The following is a 23,645-nucleotide window of genomic DNA, read 5'->3' as shown; positions in this document are numbered from 1 at the left end:
CGCCGGGAGTCGCGCCACCATCGCCTGAGAGGGAAGAGGGAGACGAGGGAGAGGGGAGAGGAAACTAGGGTTCGTCCCGTACGGGTTCGGCCCGAGCCAGCTACATGGTGCGACCGAGCCGGCTGGGACGAGTGACCGCACGGGTGCGCGCGGGTACTCCACTGTGGCACCTGACACGTGGGCCCGGTCGGTCAGATACGTGGTCAATACGCGCTTATACGCCTATCAGACCGTTTTGCAACACTTAGGCTTTGAGTTGGTACTGAACTGCAAAAAAAGTGACTAATGGTACTGATTCATTACGACGTGCTGAAGTGTGGTAGTTCCTTGCAATTAACTCATTCGTAAGGAAAGAAGGTGGGTACGCGAGGAGAGAGAAAAGTACTGCCACTTGGACGGTATTGCACTTAAATCTAGTTTTGGACCAAACTTACCCGGTTTTGAGATTTGAGGGTCCAAATGTCTTTAAAAAATTCTTGAAGGATCAAGTGTATACTTTTCGTGAACTTGAGGGACCAACGACATATTTTTATCATTGATATATTTCTCTATAAGTTTACTAAAATTAAAGATACATTGACTTCGGACAAAACTTGTATGCAGATTAAAAAGAAACAAAAGGGGTACCTGCAGATCGGCTTATGTTAGTTGTATGTTACTTTTGAGTTGTATGGTTTCGTTGGTTGATTAGCTCAACTAAATGCAGCGGCTAGAGGCAAATCAAACGCGGATCACCAAATTACCCGTAAAAAAGTCAAGATTAGATGGTTCAGACACTTTTGGTAATCAAATGGTAGTCCGTAAAAAAGTCAGGACGTCTATGACGTCGGACTCCGACAACATGAACCCACACAACAAAAACTCTCTTCCTCTGCTCTAGAACCCTCCGCCCCGCATTCATGTCCGTTAGAGCAGACGTGACCGAATGGACATCTACCCCCATTCATGTCAGCTAACTGGCGTGGCAACCGAGAAGTTGACGCATGCCGCATACCACATTGAAACAACATCGGCCCGCCTACCCGGCTATTTCAACCGAGAAGTTTTCTCTCTTTTCATCTCCACCAATCACATGAAAGTGATATAAGGGAGAAAATGAGGAGCATGGCTCCATGCACAAACACTAGCCGGACGCGTCCGCGGACGTTTACGGGGCCGAATTTGCTAAGTCCGTTTGTAGCCACTCTTAGGGCATCTCCAATGCCAACCTGTATATTTGGACTACAAATGTTCATTTTTACGTCCGGATAGAGGTCCGGACACTCATACAGAAGCATGCAATCCAACGCTAGTCGCAAACGTCGGCCTCTATTTCTCCAGACATTTTGTCAAACACCTGATGTGCGGCATGGCGACTTGGGAAGGACAAGGGTGCGCGGTAACGACGGCACGTGATCATGGGCACGGCCACGCACGCGTGGCGACGGAGGCAGGCGAGCTCGGGCGCGACCACGACGGCAGGGGCGTCGGGCGGGACCATGACGGCAGGTGGGCTCGAGAAGCGGCCACGCACACGCGGCGACGATGACATGTGAGCTCAGGCGTGTAGCGACGATGATACGTGAGCTCGATCGCGGCCACGCGGCCCTGCAGCTGGCCGTGCTCGAGAAGGCGGCGAGCCGGCTGGGCACACTGGTCTTCATCTAGGCCACAACGGCATGTAGGAGGAGGCAGCGATGGGGATGGAGGGCTCGTAGGCGGCCATGGTGGATGCCTACGTGGTGGCGTCGACGCCCTGTGTGTTGGCTATGTTCATTTTTTTAGACAGAGAAGAGAGAGGTGGGGCGTGGATACGTGGTGATTTGTCGTTGGTCAGCCGGAAGTCCGGACTCCCACAAAGCTCCCCTACTTCTGTATTGAAAATACTAGAAACCGTATGTCCAGACAAATAAGAGAACATATACGGTCCCCGTTGGATGGCAAAAGTAGTCTGAACTCTGGACATATATACAGGAGGTATGCGGATCTGCCTTGAAGATGCCCTTACATACACCTTGATCACTTTTTTATTTTTACACATGACACATATAGTCATATTTAAGTTTCAAATGTTACGTGCATGTGAGAACCAACCTGTGGTTGGATGGTTAAAGGGACAATGATATCTCCAGTCCACCAGGATAAAGTTCTGGTGCTCACATTATTCCTGAATTTATTTCAAGATGATATGCTGACTCGGTCTCTCGAAGGTGCTCATAGGGGTAAGGTGTGTGTGCGCGCATTCATAGGTGTGAATGTATGCGCGTATGTACGAGCGCTTATGTCTGTACTGTACTATGTTAAAAAGGTTACATGCATGTAGTTGTGTCCATCCTCTGCATGCATATTTTTTCGTGTTTTTTGAAACTTGAGAAGTTTTGTCCTTTTGTGTGTGCCATGCATTTGTTTCATTCCAGTATATGCAAACAACCAACGAGCTTTAGACCTTCGGTGCTTTCTACCGACAAAAGAGCAAAGCTTTGGTGATTGATCGTACTATTAGTTAAATGACACCGTAGAAAAACCACATACATAACTAAGGAAGTTTCCTTTTTGGTGTGTACATGCAAGTGGAGTAGTATCTTGGGTGGAGGGAGCTCTTTTTGCCGATCGCAGAGCTGGAAAGCTCGTCGCTGGGCTCTCTGGCGGCCGTGAGTATGGACACTGGACACGACAAAGCTAGCAGCAGCTCAGAAAGGTTCCAGCTACTAGCTTTGGGAATCCATTTTTTTGCTGTCCAGCTGCGTGCATGCATGCACACATGTATCGGCAACCTTCGCGGCTTAATCGTACTCTATCCGGTAAAAGACACTGCCGCGATCTTCGCCATGCCGTCCAGGAACGAATCAGGTTCTGGTCATGGTCAGCAACAACAACAAAATGCACCGGCCCATCCACCAACCGGGCCGTATGCATCAGCGTCATTTTCTTCTGTTTCCAGAGCCCTGCATCGATCCATGTATACGGGTAAACAGCTCCTGGCTCATGTCAACTTGCACGACCAGGCAATTCCGGCGACGATTCCGTCACCCGTGAGTTGAATTCGGGCGTGTCAGCGTGTGGACACCGTAGCGGCTGGGAGACAGTCCTGTGGTTGCTTCTTTTTTTTTAGGTCGGTCATGAAGATCTCGATTTTGTTCATTAAAACTTAAAAGGAAATAAAAGAGTTAGCTGATTAATCAGCAGAAAACCGGACAAAGGCGCCACAACGAATCCGCATCAACAGGCCACCCAGTTTTTTTTTTTTTTGACCAGCAAACCGTAGAACAATGGTTCTACAGTAAATTATATTAATAAATTATGTACAAGCAAACCGTTCACATCACAGTAATCAACCAATACCAGTTTTGTGAAACATGAGAACAATTATAAATTCTGTATAACCCAGGAGCTAATCTTGGCTGCTTTAGATTGCTTTGCTTTTATCTGTGCTGCCCATAGACCATCTTGAAGATAGAATTTCCAACCCTGAATATGAGGAACTGCTGCACGAAATATCTTGTCATTTCTGATGGACCATATGCTCCAACAACCCATCACAATAATATCTAGGGCAATCTCTGGAGGGAGTTGCTCCAAGGCTAGTTGAAAGTCATCGAAGACAGATATTCCTCTTGGCTTGGAAGGGATGATGGTATCCCAACATTGGAGAGCAAAGGGGCAATTCCAGAATAAGTGAAGCAGCGTCTCCTCTGTGTTATCTGAACATAGTGCACAGTTGTAGCTGGTGAGATGCATAGATTTCCTGTTGAGGAGGCTCCTTGTGTTGATCCTGTCATGAAGCAGCAACCAAATAAAAATCTTATGCCTCAGTCTGCAACTTGTATGCCAAATCTGTCTGAAAATCGGGTGCACCAAGCTGGGTCCACATATATGATGATACATCTTGATGGAGGAGTATCCTTTGGGGGCTCCCAGAACTTGCCATTCATCGGGGTTATTGGATTGTGGTCGGTGTTGTAGGTGCTGGATTAGCACAGTGTACTGCTGGAAGGCTTGTTCAGACAGAGGAGTGTGGAAGAGTTCAGACAGGTTTGGTTCTTCCATAGCAGTCTTCAGGGTAACAGATTCATTCCTGGTATAAGAGTGCAGTTCAGGGAATTTGGACCGAAGAGGTTGATCCCACCAGTTATCAGACCATAGTAAAGTGGTGTCACCAGAATGGGCCTTGCAAACTGCAAATTTTTGTATGTTGGCAGTAACTTGAGTATAGCTTTCCACCAGAATGGGCCCACCAATCTCTCACCAGGCAGGGAGGTGGAGTAGTAAGTTTCCCAGATGATATTGATCCAAGGAGTATCAACTCTATTAAGGAATTTATCTAATTGCTTCATGAGAAGTGCCTGATTATGAGTGTCAATATCCAATATCCCTAGTCCTCCATTGGCCTTAGGTTGGCATGCAGTGTCCCATGCTATGAGTGCAGCACCCCTCTCCAAAGATCCACATTTCCTCCAAAAACAGTTTTTCAAATAGATGTTCAGTTGTTTAACCACTGCTGCAGGCATTCTTAGAGAGCACATGAAGAAAGTTGGCAGGCTGGAGAAGACAGATTTAATGAGAGTTAATTTGTCTCCAGTGGAAAGCAGAGTAGCACAACCAAGCAATCTATTCTCCACTCTCTTAAGCAGGGGCAAGTAATCTTCCACTCTAGGTTTGTGTAAGCTGAGAGGCAAACCCAAATAGGTGTGGGGAAGAGTTCCAATCTGGCAGCCAAATATAGATGACAGGTATTGCATTCTTTCCTCAGAGGTGTTGACGGGAATCATAATAGACTTGTTGTAGTTGACTTTTAGTCCAGTGAAAGCAGCAAAATGCAGCAGCATATTCTTAATATGCATCAGTTGGGAGGCCTCAGCTTTGACCACTAAAATGGTATCATCAGCATATTGTATGATAGGAAAATCAGGGCTTGATTGGTGGACCAGAGGGGGTTGTATCATAGAGTTATGCATTGCCTCATTCATCATAGATTGTAAAATGTCTGCTGCTAGCACAAAAATGAGAGGGGAAAGAGGGTCCCCTTGTCTGACTCCACATTTGCAAAGAAATTGCTTTCCAGGTACCCCATTGAGAAGAACAAAAGAAAATACAGTGCCATAAATCATTTGAATCCAATTAATCCACCTATTTCCAAAACCTTTGGCTTCCATAATATCAATAATAGTATCATGACTGAGCATGTCAAATGCCTTTTCAAAATCCAATTTCAAAAGAATGATATCTTCATTTGATTGGTGGCATTGGTGAATGTATTCATAGGACCAAGCTAAACAGTCTTGAATGCACCTGTTAGAGAGAAACCCATATTGGTTGGGATGAATGAGCTTGAGTATCTTGCTTTGTAGTCTGTTGGCCAACAGCTTGGTTAAGATCTTCAGGGTGCAGTTCAAAAGGGACATAGGTCTAAAATCATTTGGTATCACAGCATCATCTCTCTTGGGGGTCAGAGTAATGAAAGAATAGTTGATACTCTGCAAATTTACAGTACCCATGTGGAAGTCTTCAATAAGCTTATAGAAATCTGAGGCCACAATATCCCAGCAAGCTTTGAGAAAAGCTGCATTAAACCCATCTGGTCCCGGAGCTTTATTAGTAGGCATCTTTTTAATGACATCATCAATTTCTTGCTTAGAAAAGGGAAGTTCCAGATCTGATAAATCATCATGGTGTAATAGAAGATGCTGCAGCATGAGTGGGTTCTCAGTTGTAGTAACAGTTCCTAATCTCTTCTTAAATGCTTTATACAGGATAGCAGCTTTAGCTTGGTGATCTGTGTGCTCTTGGTCATCCTCATCCCTCATCACAGCAATATGATTAAATCTATGCTTGATAGTTGCTTTAGCTTGAAAGTACTTGGTGTTTGCCTCCCCCATTTTGATGTTTCTGATGGTGGCTCTCTGTTTCCAATATATTCTCTGCTGCTCATTAATAAGTTTCAAATGCTCAATCAGAATCTTTCTGCCATTAGTCTCCTCAATGGACAGGTCCCTTAATGAGCCACCCAGTTGACATGACTACCCACACAAATACTCACAGCGCGTCAAGGAGAAAATCCCGTCGAGGTTGACAATCAGTATCATCGTCAGCACTCCTCTACAAGCCCGTGACTCCGACTCTACCAGCGACGACAACCAACGTAGTCCTAGCTGCAAACATATGATGAGACCTATACCGGCTTATGCGAAACTGTCAACAACATGAGTCGGCAACCAATCAGCTCTGACTCTGTCGACGAACATTGCAACAGGAAAGCAGGAAGCCTGTGCCGAGCAAGCACCGACATGAACCACACATCATGTGTCATTGTCGCCGCGAAGGCTCCTCCTCAATAGCTGAGACTTCATGAAGACATGGTGAGGCACAACGACCGTCGAACACGTCGGATGAAACTAACTACCAAAGACGCTCGAAGCCGCCATCGTCGCCAATCAAGAGAGCACACCACATCGATCAAAGGGTGCCGCCCTAGCATCCCCGCAGGCCGCAGCAAGCAACGACAAGACCAACAAATGAAATCCACTCCAAAACAATGTCTCTGAGAAGGACAGCGACACAGGAGCGCCACCATTGTCCATTCTAGGAACCCAAAACTAGGTTTTTTTTTCCAAAGTGTGAGGAAGAAGGGCGTAGGCCCTCGAGCGACAATGCCTCCAAGAAGGTGTTTGGTTCCCTCAGGTATCACGTCATTATATCTGGCAAGAGTCTGAGCAAAGCTTTCACCTGAGCAGCCAGATCGTCCTCTTCTCAAACCAGTTGGCAGGATCACCACCGCCTGAACCTCAACTCACCAACCATCGGGATTAAACACCTCTGCCAGCTACCAGGGGCATTTTAGTCCAAAATAAAGGCAAACGCCGTTGACTGTACGACACGATGACGGAAGGGCATTTGGGCGACCTAAAATTCTTTTTTAAGGGACAAAACTGTGTAGAGTCCGAAAGTAGAGGCAAAACCCACGGGTAGGAACCAACTAAGGGCAAGAATGCAATTGTCCCTTGCTTATCTCTACAACCGAAACATAGATTCAAAGAAGTCCAAGTTATGTTACTGCCCATTATGTTACTTCCACACGCATAGACAAAAGCTAACAATTTGACTGTTGATGAAACAAGTTTTAGTAGCTTGGTGTGAAACACAATCTTTTTGTTATTTTTACGAAAAAGCGTGACTTGTCATGTGGAACATTTTCTTTTTTTTGTAGGCACTTGGAGGACAAAATTTATAGAAAATGATGGTGATATAATAGAATAAGGGGCAATTGAAGAACAAATTCTTTGTAGAAAGATAATACTACGAGAAATTACTGGAATGAGGCACGACAACCATGGATATCAGGTAATGCTTGAGAGTTCTTCTTCTAAGACGTTAATTATGTCATGCTTCTCAAGGAAAAGAGTGTATCATGATCTCCAAAGACATCTGACATATTTCTACATATAGCATATTCTTCAAAGAACTAACTTTTATGGGTCAACTTTTAGGACTTTAAGTTCACAACCATAACTATGGTTGATCGGCTACAATAAAATGCTCAAAGTGGTACATGGTGCAAATTAATGGACCTTAATATGATACTCACTTTGATCCATATTAATTGTCGCTGATTTAATACACAATGATAATTAATATGGATCAAAGGGAATACAGAAATACATATTTAGAATGTGTTTAGTCTATGCAATTTAAGTGAACTCTGGAACAAACATGCGTAAGACAATCCTAATGTAAGTCATATTAATTTAGGGCTCAAGACATACTCTAAAATTTATTGTTTAATTTCAAACACATGTAACAACATCTAAAACGTCATACAAACTCTAGCCACATAAACACGCTGGCCATCCTGCAAATTCTTGTCAAATATACCTAATAAAAATCCTCAACAGTATAATATTCCGTGCACATCCACACGTACATGTTTTGTTTCGCACCGCGAGTGGGTCCAGTCTATGGATACGAGTCTGGGCGCGGTTTAAAACCGGTATCCCAAAACAAACCAAAATCTGCTTATACCTTTTTGATAGGATATTTGTACACAACATAATTGGACTTTTTTCCCCCTCTTGAATACGCACCAAAATGCATGTGGAAGCTGGAATTTGTTGGGAGCTTTTGTAAAGGTTGGTATGTTTGCTGGGGAATGTCAGGTGCCAACCCTGCCGTGCAAGTCTCGAATGTGTGTGAGTTGTTAAACTTGTTGCCTATATCCATCCAATACTGGTCTTCATTGCCAGGTCAGGACACCTGCCCCGTGCCAACAGCCAACGCCGGTGCACCTGTATCCATCGTCGTCGATCTGCTATACTATAATAAAACTCATGATCTGCGGCGCCGGGTCACCAAAACTGCCGTAGAATAATCATTCTAATTAATTAATTTACACCCTCTTATCAGACTGTCAATTTCCTCTGCAGTTTTTTTACTACATGTGACAAGGGAGGAAGAGAACTAGATAAGCTAGTGACTGTCATGTTGATTGGTACGTACGGTTTGCCACGGGCTGCACTAGGAGACCATGACCAAATCTTTCCTGTGTCTTGAGTGAAATATAGAAGATGATAAACAGAGCCGACAGAACGGGGAGACACGTGCGAATTCATGGTTTCTTACCGGAAACAGCAGTCTTAACGTGGCCTGCCCGTCGCTGGCCTATGTTTTACCTGCTGTCATCTTGCTGCGACCAATAATGACTGATTCAGTGAATGAAAAGATCTGGAAGATAACTAATCCAATGGTTTCGTCATAGCCCGTGAGACAAAAAAAAAAATTTATGAAGGTCGCAGTTATTAACTTAAAATGTAACATCAAACGGATGCAATCATGATGAACAACATCCGGCCTCTGCATATATAGAATGCACACAGCCAAACACGAATTGTCTCACAAAGGAAAAAATAATAAAAACCTGACAAATCGACAACAGTAAAGTCAGAATGACCGGCACTAATGCCTATGCCGATCGAGGGAGCTCACCGCAGGTCATTGTGACTTTGAAGGTTTGCGAGCTTGCAACACATGCATGCATGGTCCATCGACCGGTGTCAGCAATAATGGCACGTGATGTTTTGGTGTGTGGCATAGGATTAGATGAGATGAGATCAGATCCGAGGAGGGGACAGGCACCAATGCGCTCTATGCTATGCTATGCATGCATGCGCATTATTGGACTAGATAGATAGTATATAGTAGGCCACTCTAGTACTGGCCATTGATCATGCAAATCAAACTGTGCGTGACTCGATCATTTGAGATTGTGCAACAGTACCACATGTGCATGTGCATCATTTATCTTCGAGGAAGAAAACAGGGCAACCTCCGTGTCGGCCGGGTGATAATCGGATTGTCGTCGTTGGATGGCACATGGGGATCTCTCCCCATGTTAGCCGTGCGCCTCAACCATTCCCAACATGACTGATTCTGTGTTCATGGCTTTGCAACATAGGCCGTGTTGCGTTCCTGTCAATTTCTATGGTTCATATAAAAAAACATTTTCATCGTAATGTGGTCCATGTGGCGACCACCTCTCTTGCTGCCCCCGTCCTTTGCAACATGACCGTGCTGCGACTGCAATATGGACCATGCTGCCTTGTCCTTTGCAGCAAGGTCTGTGGCCCGTGTTTGGTGGCTGTAACATGGGTCTGTTGCAATTTCCGCCGAGCTTTCACAGGGACACGGGTCACACAGGCAAGGTAGTGGATTGCGCGATAGAAAATTAGTCGGCTGAGCGCTAGCCTTTTCCAAGGAAAAAAAACATGGTCAATATGTACGCACTTACAAGAGATCATGGTAGGCATGTACCAGTGTCCATCCCACCTTTTGCGCGCTATCCAGAATGGCTCTGCCTGCCTTTGCTAGCTGCAATCCTCTACCTTTGCCTTTGGTTGCTTGGCTTGTGGGCGGGACAAGCTCGATCAACATTCAGCCCCATAGCCATAACCGAACCAAGTGATGGGCAAGATAGCTCCTCTAGATAGATAGATAGATAGATAGATAGATAGATAGATAGATAGGGTTTGGTTGGTTAGTTGGCTCGCTCGATGGATCGCCAGACGGGAGCCATGGCGAATTGACGCCGCACCTAACTGACAAAGCTCAATGTCTCTCATCGTGCCGGCAGGTTAGGGCTGGAAAAAAAGCTCGAAGCTCGCGAGCTAAATGAGTAGCTCGTGACTCGGCTCGAATCGACTCGAACTCGAAGAATAACAAGTCGAGTCGAGCTTTAGTTTAAGATCGTTTATAGACCAAGTTAAACGAGCCAATCTCACGAGTACTCGTGTAACTCGTTAGGCTCGATAAAAAAGATCAACCACTCCCAATACAAAAATATCAGCCACTCAGCACCCTATGTCTCAGGCGCACAACACAAGGCCTAGCCGTTGAAGGCCCAATCGCCTAGGAGACTCATGCGTTACAAGGAAACTACTATTGTTTAGTGATATATATGTTTAATATATACATAATTATTTTTATAATATATGAGGGTTTTATGATCATATCTTTAACGAGCTTAACAAGCTAAACGAGCCAGCTCGTGAGTTATATGAGTCGAGCCAATCTTGAATTTGAGCTCGTTATAATAACGAGTCGAGTCGAGATAACTCGTTAACGAAACAAGCTCTAGCGAGTCGAGCCGAGCTGGCTCGACTCGGCTCGAATTCCAGCCCTACGGCAGGTTGTTCCATCGGCTAGACAAAATTTTAAAGAGTTGTTACATACGTCGAATGTTACCCATGCATACAAGACACGGTATTCAACTAGCGTCCATGGGACGTTATTATTAGTGGGGGTTTCTCTCCTCAGTTCCTTGTGCTGGAGTTTGTGGTGCAACTGCGCGTTATATGCATGAGCAGTAACTATCCCAGCAACACCAAGATGGGGATGTAACATTATGGTGTACATGTCCATCACAGATCAAAGGGGTATTTGACATGTACTCCCTTCGTTCGGAATTACTTGTCTCGAAAATGGATGTATCTAGAACGTCTAGATACATCCATTTTCGAGACAAGTAATTCCGAACGGAGGGAGTATAAATGAAAATCGACCTTACGGTTGGAGCACCTAGTACAATGCACGCTTTGGTTTTTGGAGATGCTAACATTTTGTTTGGTCCACAAGCACTCTACTTACTACAATGACTATACATAGTTGTCCACTCTTCCCAAAAAAAAAAAGCACTACCACAAGTCCATGCATTTTTATTTTTATTTTTGAAAAGAGGGCACAAGTCCATGGCATGCATCCAAGTATCCACTATCCAACCCAACCGGTAATGGATGCTGGCTCTGACCTTTTACTAGCTTGCTATGGCAAAGAGTACCACAAGTGTACTAACTTTGAGCCAAACCCAAATAAAAATACGTCAACTACTACTAGCACGTGGCCGTATAATCCACCATTAGAATGGAAAGACCTCTGCCTGGATAAAACACGAGCAACCATGACAGTTAGACCAAATCTAGTTGGTGCGACTACTACTTAACTAATTCTGCCAAAGACTAGTGTTAAATACAATTAGTAGCGCCCACCTGGCCTTGCCTGTTTAGGATGAACACAAGAATGGAACAAACGTTAAATAATTAGTTGGTGACAAGTTGACCACTGCCTCCGATCCTCTCATGCAACTGCTACACCTGACCTCGAGTCCCTCCTCCAAAAGAAGGCACCATAATTGAAAAGTAACAATCCACTACCAATTCTAATGACCTTTTCGGTTATAAGACCAATCCACAAGAGGCAAGAACCCCGGGGGCCCTGTCTCCTCCATTGTGGCCTTCGCTATCTTATGTTATTGTAGAAAATGTGTTGGAAAAGAGGCAATTATTCTGCAATTTTCAGGCTAGGAGAGCAGCTTAGCCTGTGTTTTCTAGTGTAAAGCTAATAGGATGGAGCCTAGATGACTAGAGGCTTTCTTTTCCAAGTGGCAATGATGGGCTCAATTAGTGTCATCCGGGGCGTCTCATGCAAGCAAGGCTTCTCGCTACAGGTCAAGCAAATCCAGGCCTGCACAATTGTTAGCCAGTAGCACCACTGATTACTGAACATCCATTTCAAAAGTACTTCTTCCGTTCCTAAATGTAAGTCGTTTTAGAGAATCGACTATGAACTACATACGAAGCAAAATGAATGAATCTACACTCTAAAATATGTCTATATACACCCGTATGTAGTTTGTAGTGAAATCTCTAAAAAGACTTACATTTAGAAACGGAGGGAGTACAATACTAGTACTATTACTGAACATTATGATTTATTTTGTCTTGTTGGTTAACGACTTGCCGCCCATGGCTTCGCCGCCATGCGCTCCGGTCGTCGTACCACCGTACGTCGTGAACCGTACGTCGTGATGGCTTATGCCGATGCTTGGAAGCCTCTCATGGCTTTTGCATAACCACCTCTGAAAGCTTTGGGGTATCATGGCTTTGCGCGGCGTGCTTGGCCCTGCCTTGTGTTCTGCTTGTCAATGATGTCACCCTGTTTATGTTTGTTCATGAATGAATGAAGTTCTGAGGTCCAAATAAAAAAAAATGCTCACAAAGCAGAGCAAAGAAGCCTGATGAACTTTCGTACAGCTTGACTAGAAAAAGGATATGAACCAACAGGAAGATCCATTGGCCTTGCTTACTTATAGTACAATAGACTACAGAACAGGAATGCCCAGAAACAGAGAACGACAAGCAAATAAATAGAGGTCCAAAACTGAAAACACAGCGACAGTACGATCGAAGTTAAGGAATTCAAACTGACGCAATACCAAATTTAGTTGTCACGTTTCGCAAATCCATGATACAGTCTAGTGACTGGTATAGATGCTGGACGGGGAGCACAACGCATCACAAGACTAATACATGGGTGGGAATCAATTGAAACTGGGGCAGACAGGCCCCTTCGACAGGCCAAGGCGGACCTCCATCCCGTGGTGCATGTCCGGTATGCGGAGGCTGTCAGAGTCTTGGGGCACTGCAAAGTGGGCAAGGAAACAAGAACTAATCAACACAAGCACCGCAGGACATTTCTAGCAGCAATGTAAACGACACAAGGAACGGGTTAGGAGCTTGCACGGGTAAACTTTGCGCTGAAAGCTATTTTCTCAAGTATCGCAGCAGAACTCATAATTCATAAGTGGAAAGCACAGACGATCATTGATGTACAGGCTGCACTCTTTGCCATGGAAAGCATATGCCTGGCTAAGGCAGTTAAAACTTAGGGGCGCAAGCTTGGTTGACAAAATTGTGGAACACTTTGTTGTTGGTTATTGAAGAGATTCCTCAAAAATAGATCGAGACCCATTAGCGACCTACCTTGTAAATATAGTTATAATAATGATCTCTGCGAGTATTATATATTCTAAATAAAGCACAAACTCTATGCTAGATGTAACTAGCGAGAAGTACAGAAAATTAGCAACAGAACCATTTTAATAGAACGTATCATGATTTCCCAAGAACTTGTGTCTGTGTGTCCCAGGATCAAACCCCATCAGATCAATATAAATTTTACTCAAGTGCGTTCCACTGTGAGCAAAGAAACTAATGCCCATAACAGCTTCCTAACTCCGACCAATCAATTCATAAGTCATAACTGGCAAGTTTGCACAAAAGCTTGCAGAGTTATGAAGCAGCAAGCAAAATATTGATTGACAGAGAAGGATGGCAATCCTTACAGTTAAGGTAATCTTCAAATCCAAAATCATCCAAGGAACCTGTCATCGCCTCATATCCTAGCATAGATGATGGCAATGCACCTGGGGGCCTTTGGAACCTGGAAACACAGAAGTCATCAATCAAACTCTTTGTGTAAGGCAGCAGCGAAGTCAAAAGGGCTTATCGCCTATATATTTTTAAGAAGAAAAAAACTGAAGACAAGGACAAGCGACATTCAAAAGTGTAGAAACAAAATGGAAAACACTCTTGATTAACTCCTTTAAGAAAAGCTTTAATTGACTTTGTCCAGGTTTTGCTAGAGGCCGATAGATTGGCTAAAGCCAACCCTTACATCCCTGACCAGGTAACTGTAGGATGTCATGTCTCTCTGTTTACTAACGTTTATGCTCTCAAATGAAGTTCATTTAGCAGTATCTAGGACTCTTACTGCCACTGGGATCAATTCAAGAATATCTTGTTTTCTTACAGCATTTTCAGTCTTTTTTTTATGATTTGATGATGTTGACCACTTTATCTTTTTCATCCTGAATCATATAGCATATTATGTTCTGTTCTATGATATAGCATGGTCAATTGCAATAGAACTAGCAGCAGCTCATGGTCAATGTGAGCTTGTTGAAGTTCTATATCATAAGACAAACCAATTACATCTCTGCCAGTTTGGAGTGTTGATGGGATAATGAATACTGTGAGATTCCTGCATATGTGGAGATGATTGCTTTAGTACTTCATTCTACCAGTATTCCTGAAGCTGCATGATTCGTTTGTATCTCCTATTTGGAACGCAGTAATCAGTTATGTCACATTCTACTTGACAGAGTGAAAAGTTCACCAGGATGTATGCATACTCATGACCTCTGAACATGCATGGACCAACCCATTTCTTGATGTATTACTGGACCTTCGATTGTTCCACTTTCATATCCATAGAAGAACAAGGCAATTAAACATGATAAATCAGGGAAAATGTATCCCCCATGGAAGCCTATATTTTCTTCAGAAATTCAAGAACTGGTAGAAGGATATACAATATCAGGATTGGGAGGACACTGAATCCAGTCATGCAGGCAGTCTTCAGGTATTACTACCATACTAGGATGGGAGATGGTATACCTAAATAGATATTTATGTATGCAAATTTAGTTGGCATTTTGTTTAAGCAAGTTTGCAAAGCTAACAGAGGAAATAATGCATATGCCTATTATTGAGGCTAACATTACTTCAGTTTTCCAACTGTAACACTTGCAGCGCTGTTGGAACCTGTCAAACTGACCATGGGTTGGTTTTGCTGGAAGCCTGAATTGCTAGCCATTTCAAAATTAATGTTTATGATATCTTTATTTGTATGCCTTTGGCTCAATGGTTTGCATAACCATCCGAACTGATGTGCCCTTAAGTACCCCATTCAGTTTTTCTCATCACAGTTTTATTATGCATAATCGTCATGCCACTGTCCATTCAGTGTAATTTTCACTGAATCTTCTCGTTCCTTTTGTTGGGCCAGAGTCTTTTATTTGTTTCTGACTGGAGTTGTGCGCTCCACTAGAACTAGAACTTACATTGGCATGCATTCCGGGTACAACTGATAAAGCAATATGCCCCTTGATGTGAGCCTGTACCGAAAACAGCAAGGCCTGCTGCTAGCTACAAGAGCAAACCCGTGTTTCAAACCTTTCTTCTGCTGATGCCATCAAGAAAACGACAGAGTTCGGCAAAGAGAATCCTACTTGCGCATTTATGAAATCTACCGGTTCATCGCAATCTGACCCAAAATTCCTCTAGACGCCCTCAATCAAATTCCAGCGGCCAGATGATGGATGCCGCTGAAGCTGGCCGAGACCTAGAGCAGGATTCTAGCTTCCCGGGAGGGGAAAGGAGGGGGGCGGCGGGGGAGCGAACGGGCTGGTACCTGGAGAGGATCTGGGCGTCGAGATCCCTGCGGATGTTGAAGGCGGATCCGTAGATGGCCTCCGTCCCGAACTTCTTCTTCTCCTCCCAGAACTTGGCCTCCTGCACGCCCACACACGAACAAAAAACTCGGATTCAGCGCGCGCTAGGGTTTGGGGGAACGAACGGGGGGCGGATCGGGGAGGGGGGAGGGTTTACCTTGTGGATGGTGGCCTGGACGGGGTGCGCCGGCGCGAGGTCGCCGCGGACGCTGTCGTTGACGCCGAAGCGGAGGACGTCGTGGGTCTCGCCGAGCTCCTTCTTCGTCATCGGGCCGCCGCCGCTCGCCATCGCCGCCGCTGCTGAGCCTCTTTTTTTTCCTCTCTCCCTGCTCTCTCTCTTGTCTTGGGGTCGTGGTTTCTTTCTTTGTGAAGAAGAAAGGGAGGAGCAGGCTGGGGCTGGGCGATATATTGCTTGCGGCCGTGTCCGGCTGGGCGTCCAACTCGCTTGGGCCGGCCCAGCTACCGCTACGCTCGCACACACACAAAAGAAAAAACATCTTTATTTTTTTAGTGACACGGACGGCAATTTTCTGGCAAAAAATACACGGAGCATGTTTTTTTTTGCGAGAAAAGCATCAAGTTGCCATGCTTAACAATTAAACTTGTCATCCTCGCGTCACTGAAATTGCCATCAAAAACATTTGTTTTTCCATGGTCAAATCCAGAGCATTCGGGATTTATCAGGGTCCAAAATTTATTTGCCATTGACCCTACATTTACAACATTCGTCTAACCCAATTCCAAACTGCGTGTCCCTCCTACATTAGAACCCATATATGCCGCTCGATGGGACCTCCATTAGTGCAAATACTAAGTTTGGCTGTTTTTCTTCTTTTTATTATTATTATTACTATCGAAACCTCCATCATAAGATAGTATAATCAGATTTGTCTTTAGAAAATACTTACAAATGTGATGTTGGAAATATGAGCAATTTACCGAATGATTTTATTAACAGAAATACTAGATAAAGCATGACTAGTATAATAGTGATAAAGCAAGCCATGCGATTTGACAAAGAGAAGTAAACAACATCTTCATATATGGACTGTAACTAAACATATCTAGAGCAGACAGTATAGCAAGTTGCATATATGAAATAGAGTCTAGCATATCTAGGGCAAATATTAGAACAAGGAACTGTAGCAGGACCTCTAATGGAAAGGAGGAAAACACATACTTGACAGCAGCAACAGAAGCGCTGGACTTGGGGTCGGTGTCCTCGCCAGCCATGTCGTTGAGGAGGTCGTGGACGTCGGGGAAGTAGTCGTCGGATACCAGATCGTCCGTGATGAAGCAGCCAGTAGTCGCGCTGAGCGCTCCCCAAAAACCTTATCATCCTTCTCCCGTACAGGACTCAAAAGGTGTGGTTTCGGAGGCCTACTGTCCCGACGTGCGGTGCACGCCACAAGCCGGGATGAGGAAGACAACAGCAGCTCAGAGATGGAACTGATGGCGAGAGGAAGGAGTAGTTCTGGTGCGTCTCTCTGAGAGGAGCGACCTCCCTTTTATAGACGCGAGAGAAGGAGGCGAGAGGCTGCGCCGGGAACTGAAGGGAACACGAAAGACAAAACGAACAGGCAGCAGCCGAAGGGTGTAGCGTTCGTATTCAATATCCACTACAACAAAAACTTTCCAGATCCCTAGTGACCTTTCGTATACCCGTAGTGCGTGGCAAAAATTTAGACATCGGCTCAGCTCATTCCCGCAACTCGTGTCATGACGAGGCGAGGCGTGGCGTGGTGAGGCGAGCGGCGGAGGAGGAGCGCGCGTGGATATCCCTCTTGTTCTCATGCTCATACAAGTGGGGAAAGAACCTCCCTTATAAGGAGGTCCAACTCCCACCAAACTAGCAATGTGGGACTAAACTTTAGTAGTATCCCTTGCCTTGCACAAATGGGCTAAGTGGGCCTCTGGGATTTATTTAAGAATTTTTGAAATAGTTATTGGGTTGTCCCAAAATACACTAAATTTCAGCAATCCCCCATCAGATCCCAGAGGCACACAAAATTTGCCCTTGGTTCCAAAACACTATTTTATATATCGGTACTGCAGTGGAGACTATTAAGTTAAACTTCCACCTAGAACTCTATGCTACACTAGTAAGCAACTTGAACAGTGGACTGGGCCTTGAACTGCAAGTTTTCTGAAAATCTAACTTCACATAAAGCCTTGACCGATACGTGGCAATCGTGGGTCTTCCCCGCCGGTGGAGCTTATGCGTCATACTCCAAGACCTTTCATGAGTTTACTAGAGAGAACCCTACTCTCATAGATTGCGACGTTTAACAATCAGACTCATATAGGTGCGTTCTTCAAAAGATGTTCAGCAGAACGACATCTCTACTTCAATGAGCCACTTAGAACACATTAAGTGTTGGAAATATGCCCTAGAGGCAATAATAAAAGGGTTATTATTATATTTCCTTGTTCATGATAATTGTCTTTTATTCATGCTATAACTGTATTATTCGAAAATCGTAATACACGTGTGAATACATAGACCATAACATGTCCCTAGTGAGCCTCTAGTTGACTAGCTCGTTGGTCGACAGATAGTCATGGTTTCTGACTATGGACATTAGATGTCATTGAGAACGGGGTCACATCATTAGGAGAATGATGAGATGGACGAGACCCAATCCTAAGCATAGCACAAGATCGTGTAGTTTGTTTTGCTAGAGCTTTTCCAATGTCAAGTATCTCTTCCTTAGACCATGAGATCGTGTAACTCCCGGATACCGTAAGAGTGCTTTGGGTGTACCAAACGTCACAACGTAACTGGGTGACTATAAAGGTGCACTACAGGTATCTCCGAAAGTGTATGTTGGGTTGACACGGATCGAGACTGGGATTTGTCACTCCGTATGACGGAGAGGTATCTCTGGGCCCACTCGGTAATGCATCATCACAATGAGCTCAAAGTGACCAAGTGTTTGGTCACGGGATCATGCATTACGGTACGAGTAAAGTGACTTGCTGGTAACGAGACTGAACGAGGTATTAGGATACCGACGATCGAGTCTCGGGCATGTAACGTACCGAATGACAAAGGGAATTGTATACGGGGTTGTTCTAATCCTCGACATCGTGGTTCATCCGATGAGATCATTGAGGAGCATGTGGGAGCCAACATGGGTATCCAGATCCCGCTGTTGGTTATTGTCCGAGAGCCGTCTCGGTCATGACTACGTGTCTCCCGAACCCGTAGGATCTACACACTTAAGGTTCGGTGACGCTAGGGTTGTATGAATATGAGTATGCAGTATACCGAATGTTGTTCAGAGTCCCGGATGAGATCCCGGACGTCACGAGGAGTTTCGGAATGGTCCGGAGGTAAAGAATTATATATAGGAAGTGGTATTTCGGCCATCGGGAAAGTTTCGGGGTCACCCGGTATTGTACCGGGACCACCGGAAGGGTCCCCGGGGTCCACCGGGTGGGGCCACCCATCCCGGAGGGCCCCATGGGATGAAGTGGGAGGGGAGCCAGCCCATAGTGGGCTGGTGCGCCCCCCTAGGCCCACCCCCTGCGCCTAGGATTGAAACCCTAGGGTGGGGGGGCGCACCACATGCCTTGGGGGGCACTCCTCCCCCCTTGGCTGCCGCCCCCTTGGGAGATTAAATCTCCTAGGGCCGGCGCCCCCTGGGGGCCTATATAAAGGGAGGGGGAGAGGGGCAGCCGCACCCTGAAGTCCTGGCGCCCCCTCCCCCTGCTACACCTCTTCCTCCTCCGTCACGTGCTTGGCGAAGCCCTGCCGGAGTGCTGCTGTTCCACCACCACCACGCCGTTGTGCTGCTGCTGGAGCCATCATCATCAACCTCTCCTCCCCCCCCTTGCTGGATCAAGAAGGAGGAGACGTCACACGCACCGTACGTGTGTTGAACGCGGAGGTGTCGTCCGTTCGGCGCTAGGATCTGCGGTGATCTGAATCACGGCGAGTACGACTCCATCATCACCGCTCCCTCTAACGCTTCCGTATGCGATCTATAAGTGGTATGTAGATGCAAACTCACTCCCTTGACTCGTTGCTTAGATGAACTCATAGATGGATCTTGGTGAAACCGTAGGAAAAATTTTAATTTTCTGCAACGTTCCCCAACAGTGGCATCATGAGCTAGGTCTATGCGTAGTTCTCTATTGCACGAGTAGAACACAATTTTGTTGTGGGCGTAGATCTTGTCAACTTGCTTGCCGCTACTAGTATTATCTTACTTCAGCGGTATTGTGGGATGAAGCGGCCCGGACCAACCTTACACGTACGCTTACGTGAGACCGGTTCCACCGACTAACATGCACTAGTTGGATAAGGTGGCTAGCGGGTGCCTGTCTCTCCCACTTTAGTTGGAGCGAATTCGATGAAAAGGGTCCTTATGAAGGGTAAATAGAAGTTGACAAAATTACGTTGTGGTTATTCGTAGGTAAGAAAACGTTCTTACTAGAACCCAATTGCAGCCACATAAAAGATGCAACAACAATTAGAGGACGTCTAACTTGTTTTTGCAGCAATTGTCATGTGATGTGATATGGCCAGAAGTTGTGATGAATGATGAATGATATATTGTGATGTATGAGATCATGTTCTTGTAATAGGAATCACGACTTGCATGTCGATGAGTATGACAACCGGCAGGAGCCATAGGAGTTGTCTTTATTTTTTGTATGACCTGCGTCTCATTGAAGAACGCCATGTAAACTACTTTACTTTATTACTAAACGCGTTAGTCATAGAAGTAGAAGTAGTCGTTGGCGTGACAACTTCATGAAGACACGATGATGGAGATCATGATGATGGAGATCATGGTGTCATGCCGGTGACAAGATGATCATGGAGCCCCGAAGATGAAGATCAAAGGAGCTATATGATATTGGCCATATCATGTCACCACTTTATATAATTGCATGTGATGTTTATTATGTTTTATGCATCTTGTTTACTTAGAACGACGGTAGTAAATAAGATGATCCCTTGCAACAATTTCAAGAAGTATTCTCCCCTAACTGTGCACTGTTGCTAAATTTCGTCGTTTCGAAGCACCACGTGATGATCGGGTGTGATAGATCCTTACGTTCACATACAACGAGTGTAAGACAGTTTTACACATGCAAAACACTTAGGGTTAACTTGACGAGCCTAGCATGTACAGACATGGCCTCGGAACACAGAGACCGAAAGGTCGAACACGAGTCGTATGGAAGATACGATCAACATGAGAATGTTCATCGACGATGACTAGTCCGTCTCACGTGATGATCGGACACGGCCTAGTCAACTCGGATCGTGTAACACTTAGATGACTGAGGGGATGTCAAATCTGAGTGGGAGTTCATTAAATAATTTGATTGGATGAACTTCATTATCATGAACTTAGTCTAAAATCTTTGCAAAATATGTCTTGTAGATCAAATGGCCAACGCTCATGTCAACATGAACTTCAACGCGTTCCTAGAGAAAACCAAGCTGAAAGATGATGGCAGCAACTATACGGACTGGGTCCGGAACCTTAGGATCATCCTCATAGCTGCCAAGAAAGCATATGTCCTTGAAGCACCGTTAGGTGACCCACCTGCTCTCCCAGCACTGCAAGACGATTTGAACGTTTGGCAGACACGTGCTGATGATTACTCCCTCGTTCAGTGCGGCATGCTTTACAGCTTAGAACCGGGGCTCCAAAAACGTTTTGAGCAACACGGAGCATATGAGATGTTCGAGGAGCTGAAACTAGTTTTCCAAGCTCATGCCCGGGTCGAGAGATATGAAGTCTCCGACAAGTTCTATAGTTGTAAGATGGAGGAAAACAGTTCTGTCAGTGAGCATATACTCAAAATGTCTGGGTTGCACAGCCGCCTGTCCCAGCTGGAAATTAACCTCCCAGATGAGGCGGTCATTGACAGAATCCTTCAGTCGCTCCCACCAAGCTACAAGAGCTTTGTGATGAACTATAATATGCAGGGGATGGTGAAGACCATTCCTGAAGTATTTTCAATGCTGAAGTCGGCAGAGGTTGAAATCAAGAAAGAACATCAAGTGTTGATGGTCAATAAGACCACTAAGTTCAAGAAGGGCAAGGGTAAGAAGAACTTCAAGAAGGACGGCAAAGATGTTGCCGCGCCCGGTAAGCCAGTTGCTGGGAAGAAGTCAAAGAATGGACCCAAGCCTGAGACTGAGTGCTTTTATTGCAAGGGGAAGGGTCACTGGAAGCGGAACTGCCCCAAATACTTAGCGGATAAGAAGGTTGGCAACACTAAAGGTATATTTGATATACATGTAATTGATGTGTACCTTACCAGTACTCGTAGTAACTCCTGGGTATTTGATACCGATGTCGTTGCTCATATTTGTAACTCACAGCAGGAGCTGCGGAATAAGCGGAGGCTGGCGAAGGACGAGGTGACGATGCGCGTCGGGAATGGTTCCAAGGTTGATGTGATCGCCGTCGGCACGCTACCTCTACATTTACCTACGGGATTAGTTATAAACCTTAATAATTGTTATTTGGTGCCAAGTTTGAGCATGAACATTGTATCTGGATCTCGTTTGATACGAGATGGCTACTCATTTAAATCCGAGAATAATGGTTGTTCTATTTATATGAGAGATATGTGTAATGCCCCTATGGTCAATGGTTTATTCTTAATGAATCTTGAGCGTAATGTTACACATATCCATAGCGTGAATATCAAAAGATGTAAAGTTGATAACGATAGTTCCACATACTTGTGGCACTGCCGCCTTGGTCACATTGGTGTCAAGCGCATGAAGAAGCTCCATGCAGTTGGACTTTTGGAGTCTCTCGATTACGAATCATTTGACACATGCGAACCATGCCTCATGGGCAAAATGACCAAGACTCCGTTCTCCGGAACAATGGAGCGAGCAACCAACTTGTTGGAAATCATACACACCGATGTGTGCGGTCCAATGAGTGTTGAGGCTCGCGGAGGATATCGTTATGTTCTCACTCTCACTAATGACTTGAGTAGATATGGGTATGTCTACTTGATGAAACACAAGTCTGAGACCTTTGAAAAGTTCAAGGAATTTCAGAATGAAGTAGAGAATCAACGTGACCGAAAGATAAAATTCTTACGATCGGATCGTGGAGGAGAATATTTAAGTCACGAATTTGGTACACACTTAAGAAAATGTGGAATCGTTTCGCAACTCACGCCGCCTGGAACACCTCAGCGTAACGGTGTGTCCGAACATCGTAATCGCACTCTATTGGATATGGTGCGGTCTATGATGTCTCTTACCGATTTACCGCTATCATTTTGGGGATACGCTCTAGAGACAGCCACATTCACTTTAAATAGGGCACCGTCTAAATCCATTGTGACGACACCATATGAATTATGGTTTGGGAAGAAACCTAAGCTGTCATTTCTAAAATTTTGGGGATGCGATGCTTATGTCAAGAAACTTCAACCTGAAAAGCTCGAACCCAAGTCGGAAAAATGTGTCTTCATAGGATACCCTAAAGAAACCATTGGGTATACCTTCTACTTAAGATCCGAGGGCAAGATCTTTGTTGCCAAGAACGGATCCTTTCTGGAAAAAGAGTTTCTCTCGAAAGAACTAAGTGGGAGGAAAGTAGAACTCGATGAAGTACTACCTCTTGAACAGGATAGCAGTGCAGCTCAGGAAAATGTTCCTGTGATGCCTACACCAACTGAAGAGGAAATTAATGATGATGATCAAGGTACTTCGGATCAAGTTGCTACTGAACTTCGTAGGTCCACAAGGACACGTTCCGCACCAGAATGGTACGGCAACCCTGTCCTGGAAATCATGTTGTTAGACAACGGTGAACCTTCGAACTATGAAGAAGCAATGGCGGGCCCAGATTCCAACAAATGGCTAGAAGCCATGAAAACCGAGATAGAATCCATGTATGAAAACAAAGTATGGACTTTGACTGACTTGCCCGATGATCGGCGAGCGATAGAAAACAAATGGATCTTTAAGAAGAAGACGGACGCGGATGGTAATGTCACCATCTATAAAGCTCGACTTGTCGCTAAGGGTTATCGGCAAGTTCAAGGGATT

At 45.0% G+C, this 23,645-nt stretch overlaps 1 protein-coding gene across 1 annotated transcript; it reads right to left on the bottom strand.

Annotated features, from left to right (window-relative positions):
• Positions 1–12,560: 12,560 nt before the first annotated feature.
• Positions 12,561–15,967, bottom strand: LOC123139256 (cyclin-B1-2). Its single transcript, XM_044559053.1, has 4 exons — positions 15,753–15,967; positions 15,556–15,656; positions 13,646–13,743; positions 12,561–12,942 (listed from the first exon to the last, which is right to left on the bottom strand). The coding sequence occupies exons 1-4, from the start codon at positions 15,882–15,884 to the stop codon at positions 12,842–12,844; spliced, it is 432 nt and encodes a 143-aa protein (XP_044414988.1). The 5' UTR covers positions 15,885–15,967; the 3' UTR covers positions 12,561–12,841.
• Between the last annotated feature and the right edge of the window lie 7,678 nt (positions 15,968–23,645).

Source organism: Triticum aestivum, chromosome 6B, assembly GCF_018294505.1.
Source record: "Triticum aestivum cultivar Chinese Spring chromosome 6B, IWGSC CS RefSeq v2.1, whole genome shotgun sequence".
Lineage (NCBI taxonomy): Eukaryota > Viridiplantae > Streptophyta > Magnoliopsida > Poales > Poaceae > Triticum > Triticum aestivum.
This window is presented reverse-complemented; position numbering and strand designations above follow the sequence as displayed.

Bases quoted from the DNA above. Each gene is read 5' to 3' on its own strand.
- LOC123139256 (XM_044559053.1), bottom strand. From the start codon at position 15,884: ATGGCGAGCGGCGGCGGCCCGATGACGAAGAAGGAGCTCGGCGAGACC. The intron at 15,657-15,752 runs GTAAACCCTCCC...GTGGGCGTGCAG, and splicing joins TCCAGGCCACCATCCACAAG to GAGGCCAAGTTCTGGGAGGA. The intron at 12,943-13,645 runs GTAAGGATTGCC...CCCACTTTGCAG, and splicing joins ATTTGAAGATTACCTTAACT to TGCCCCAAGACTCTGACAGC.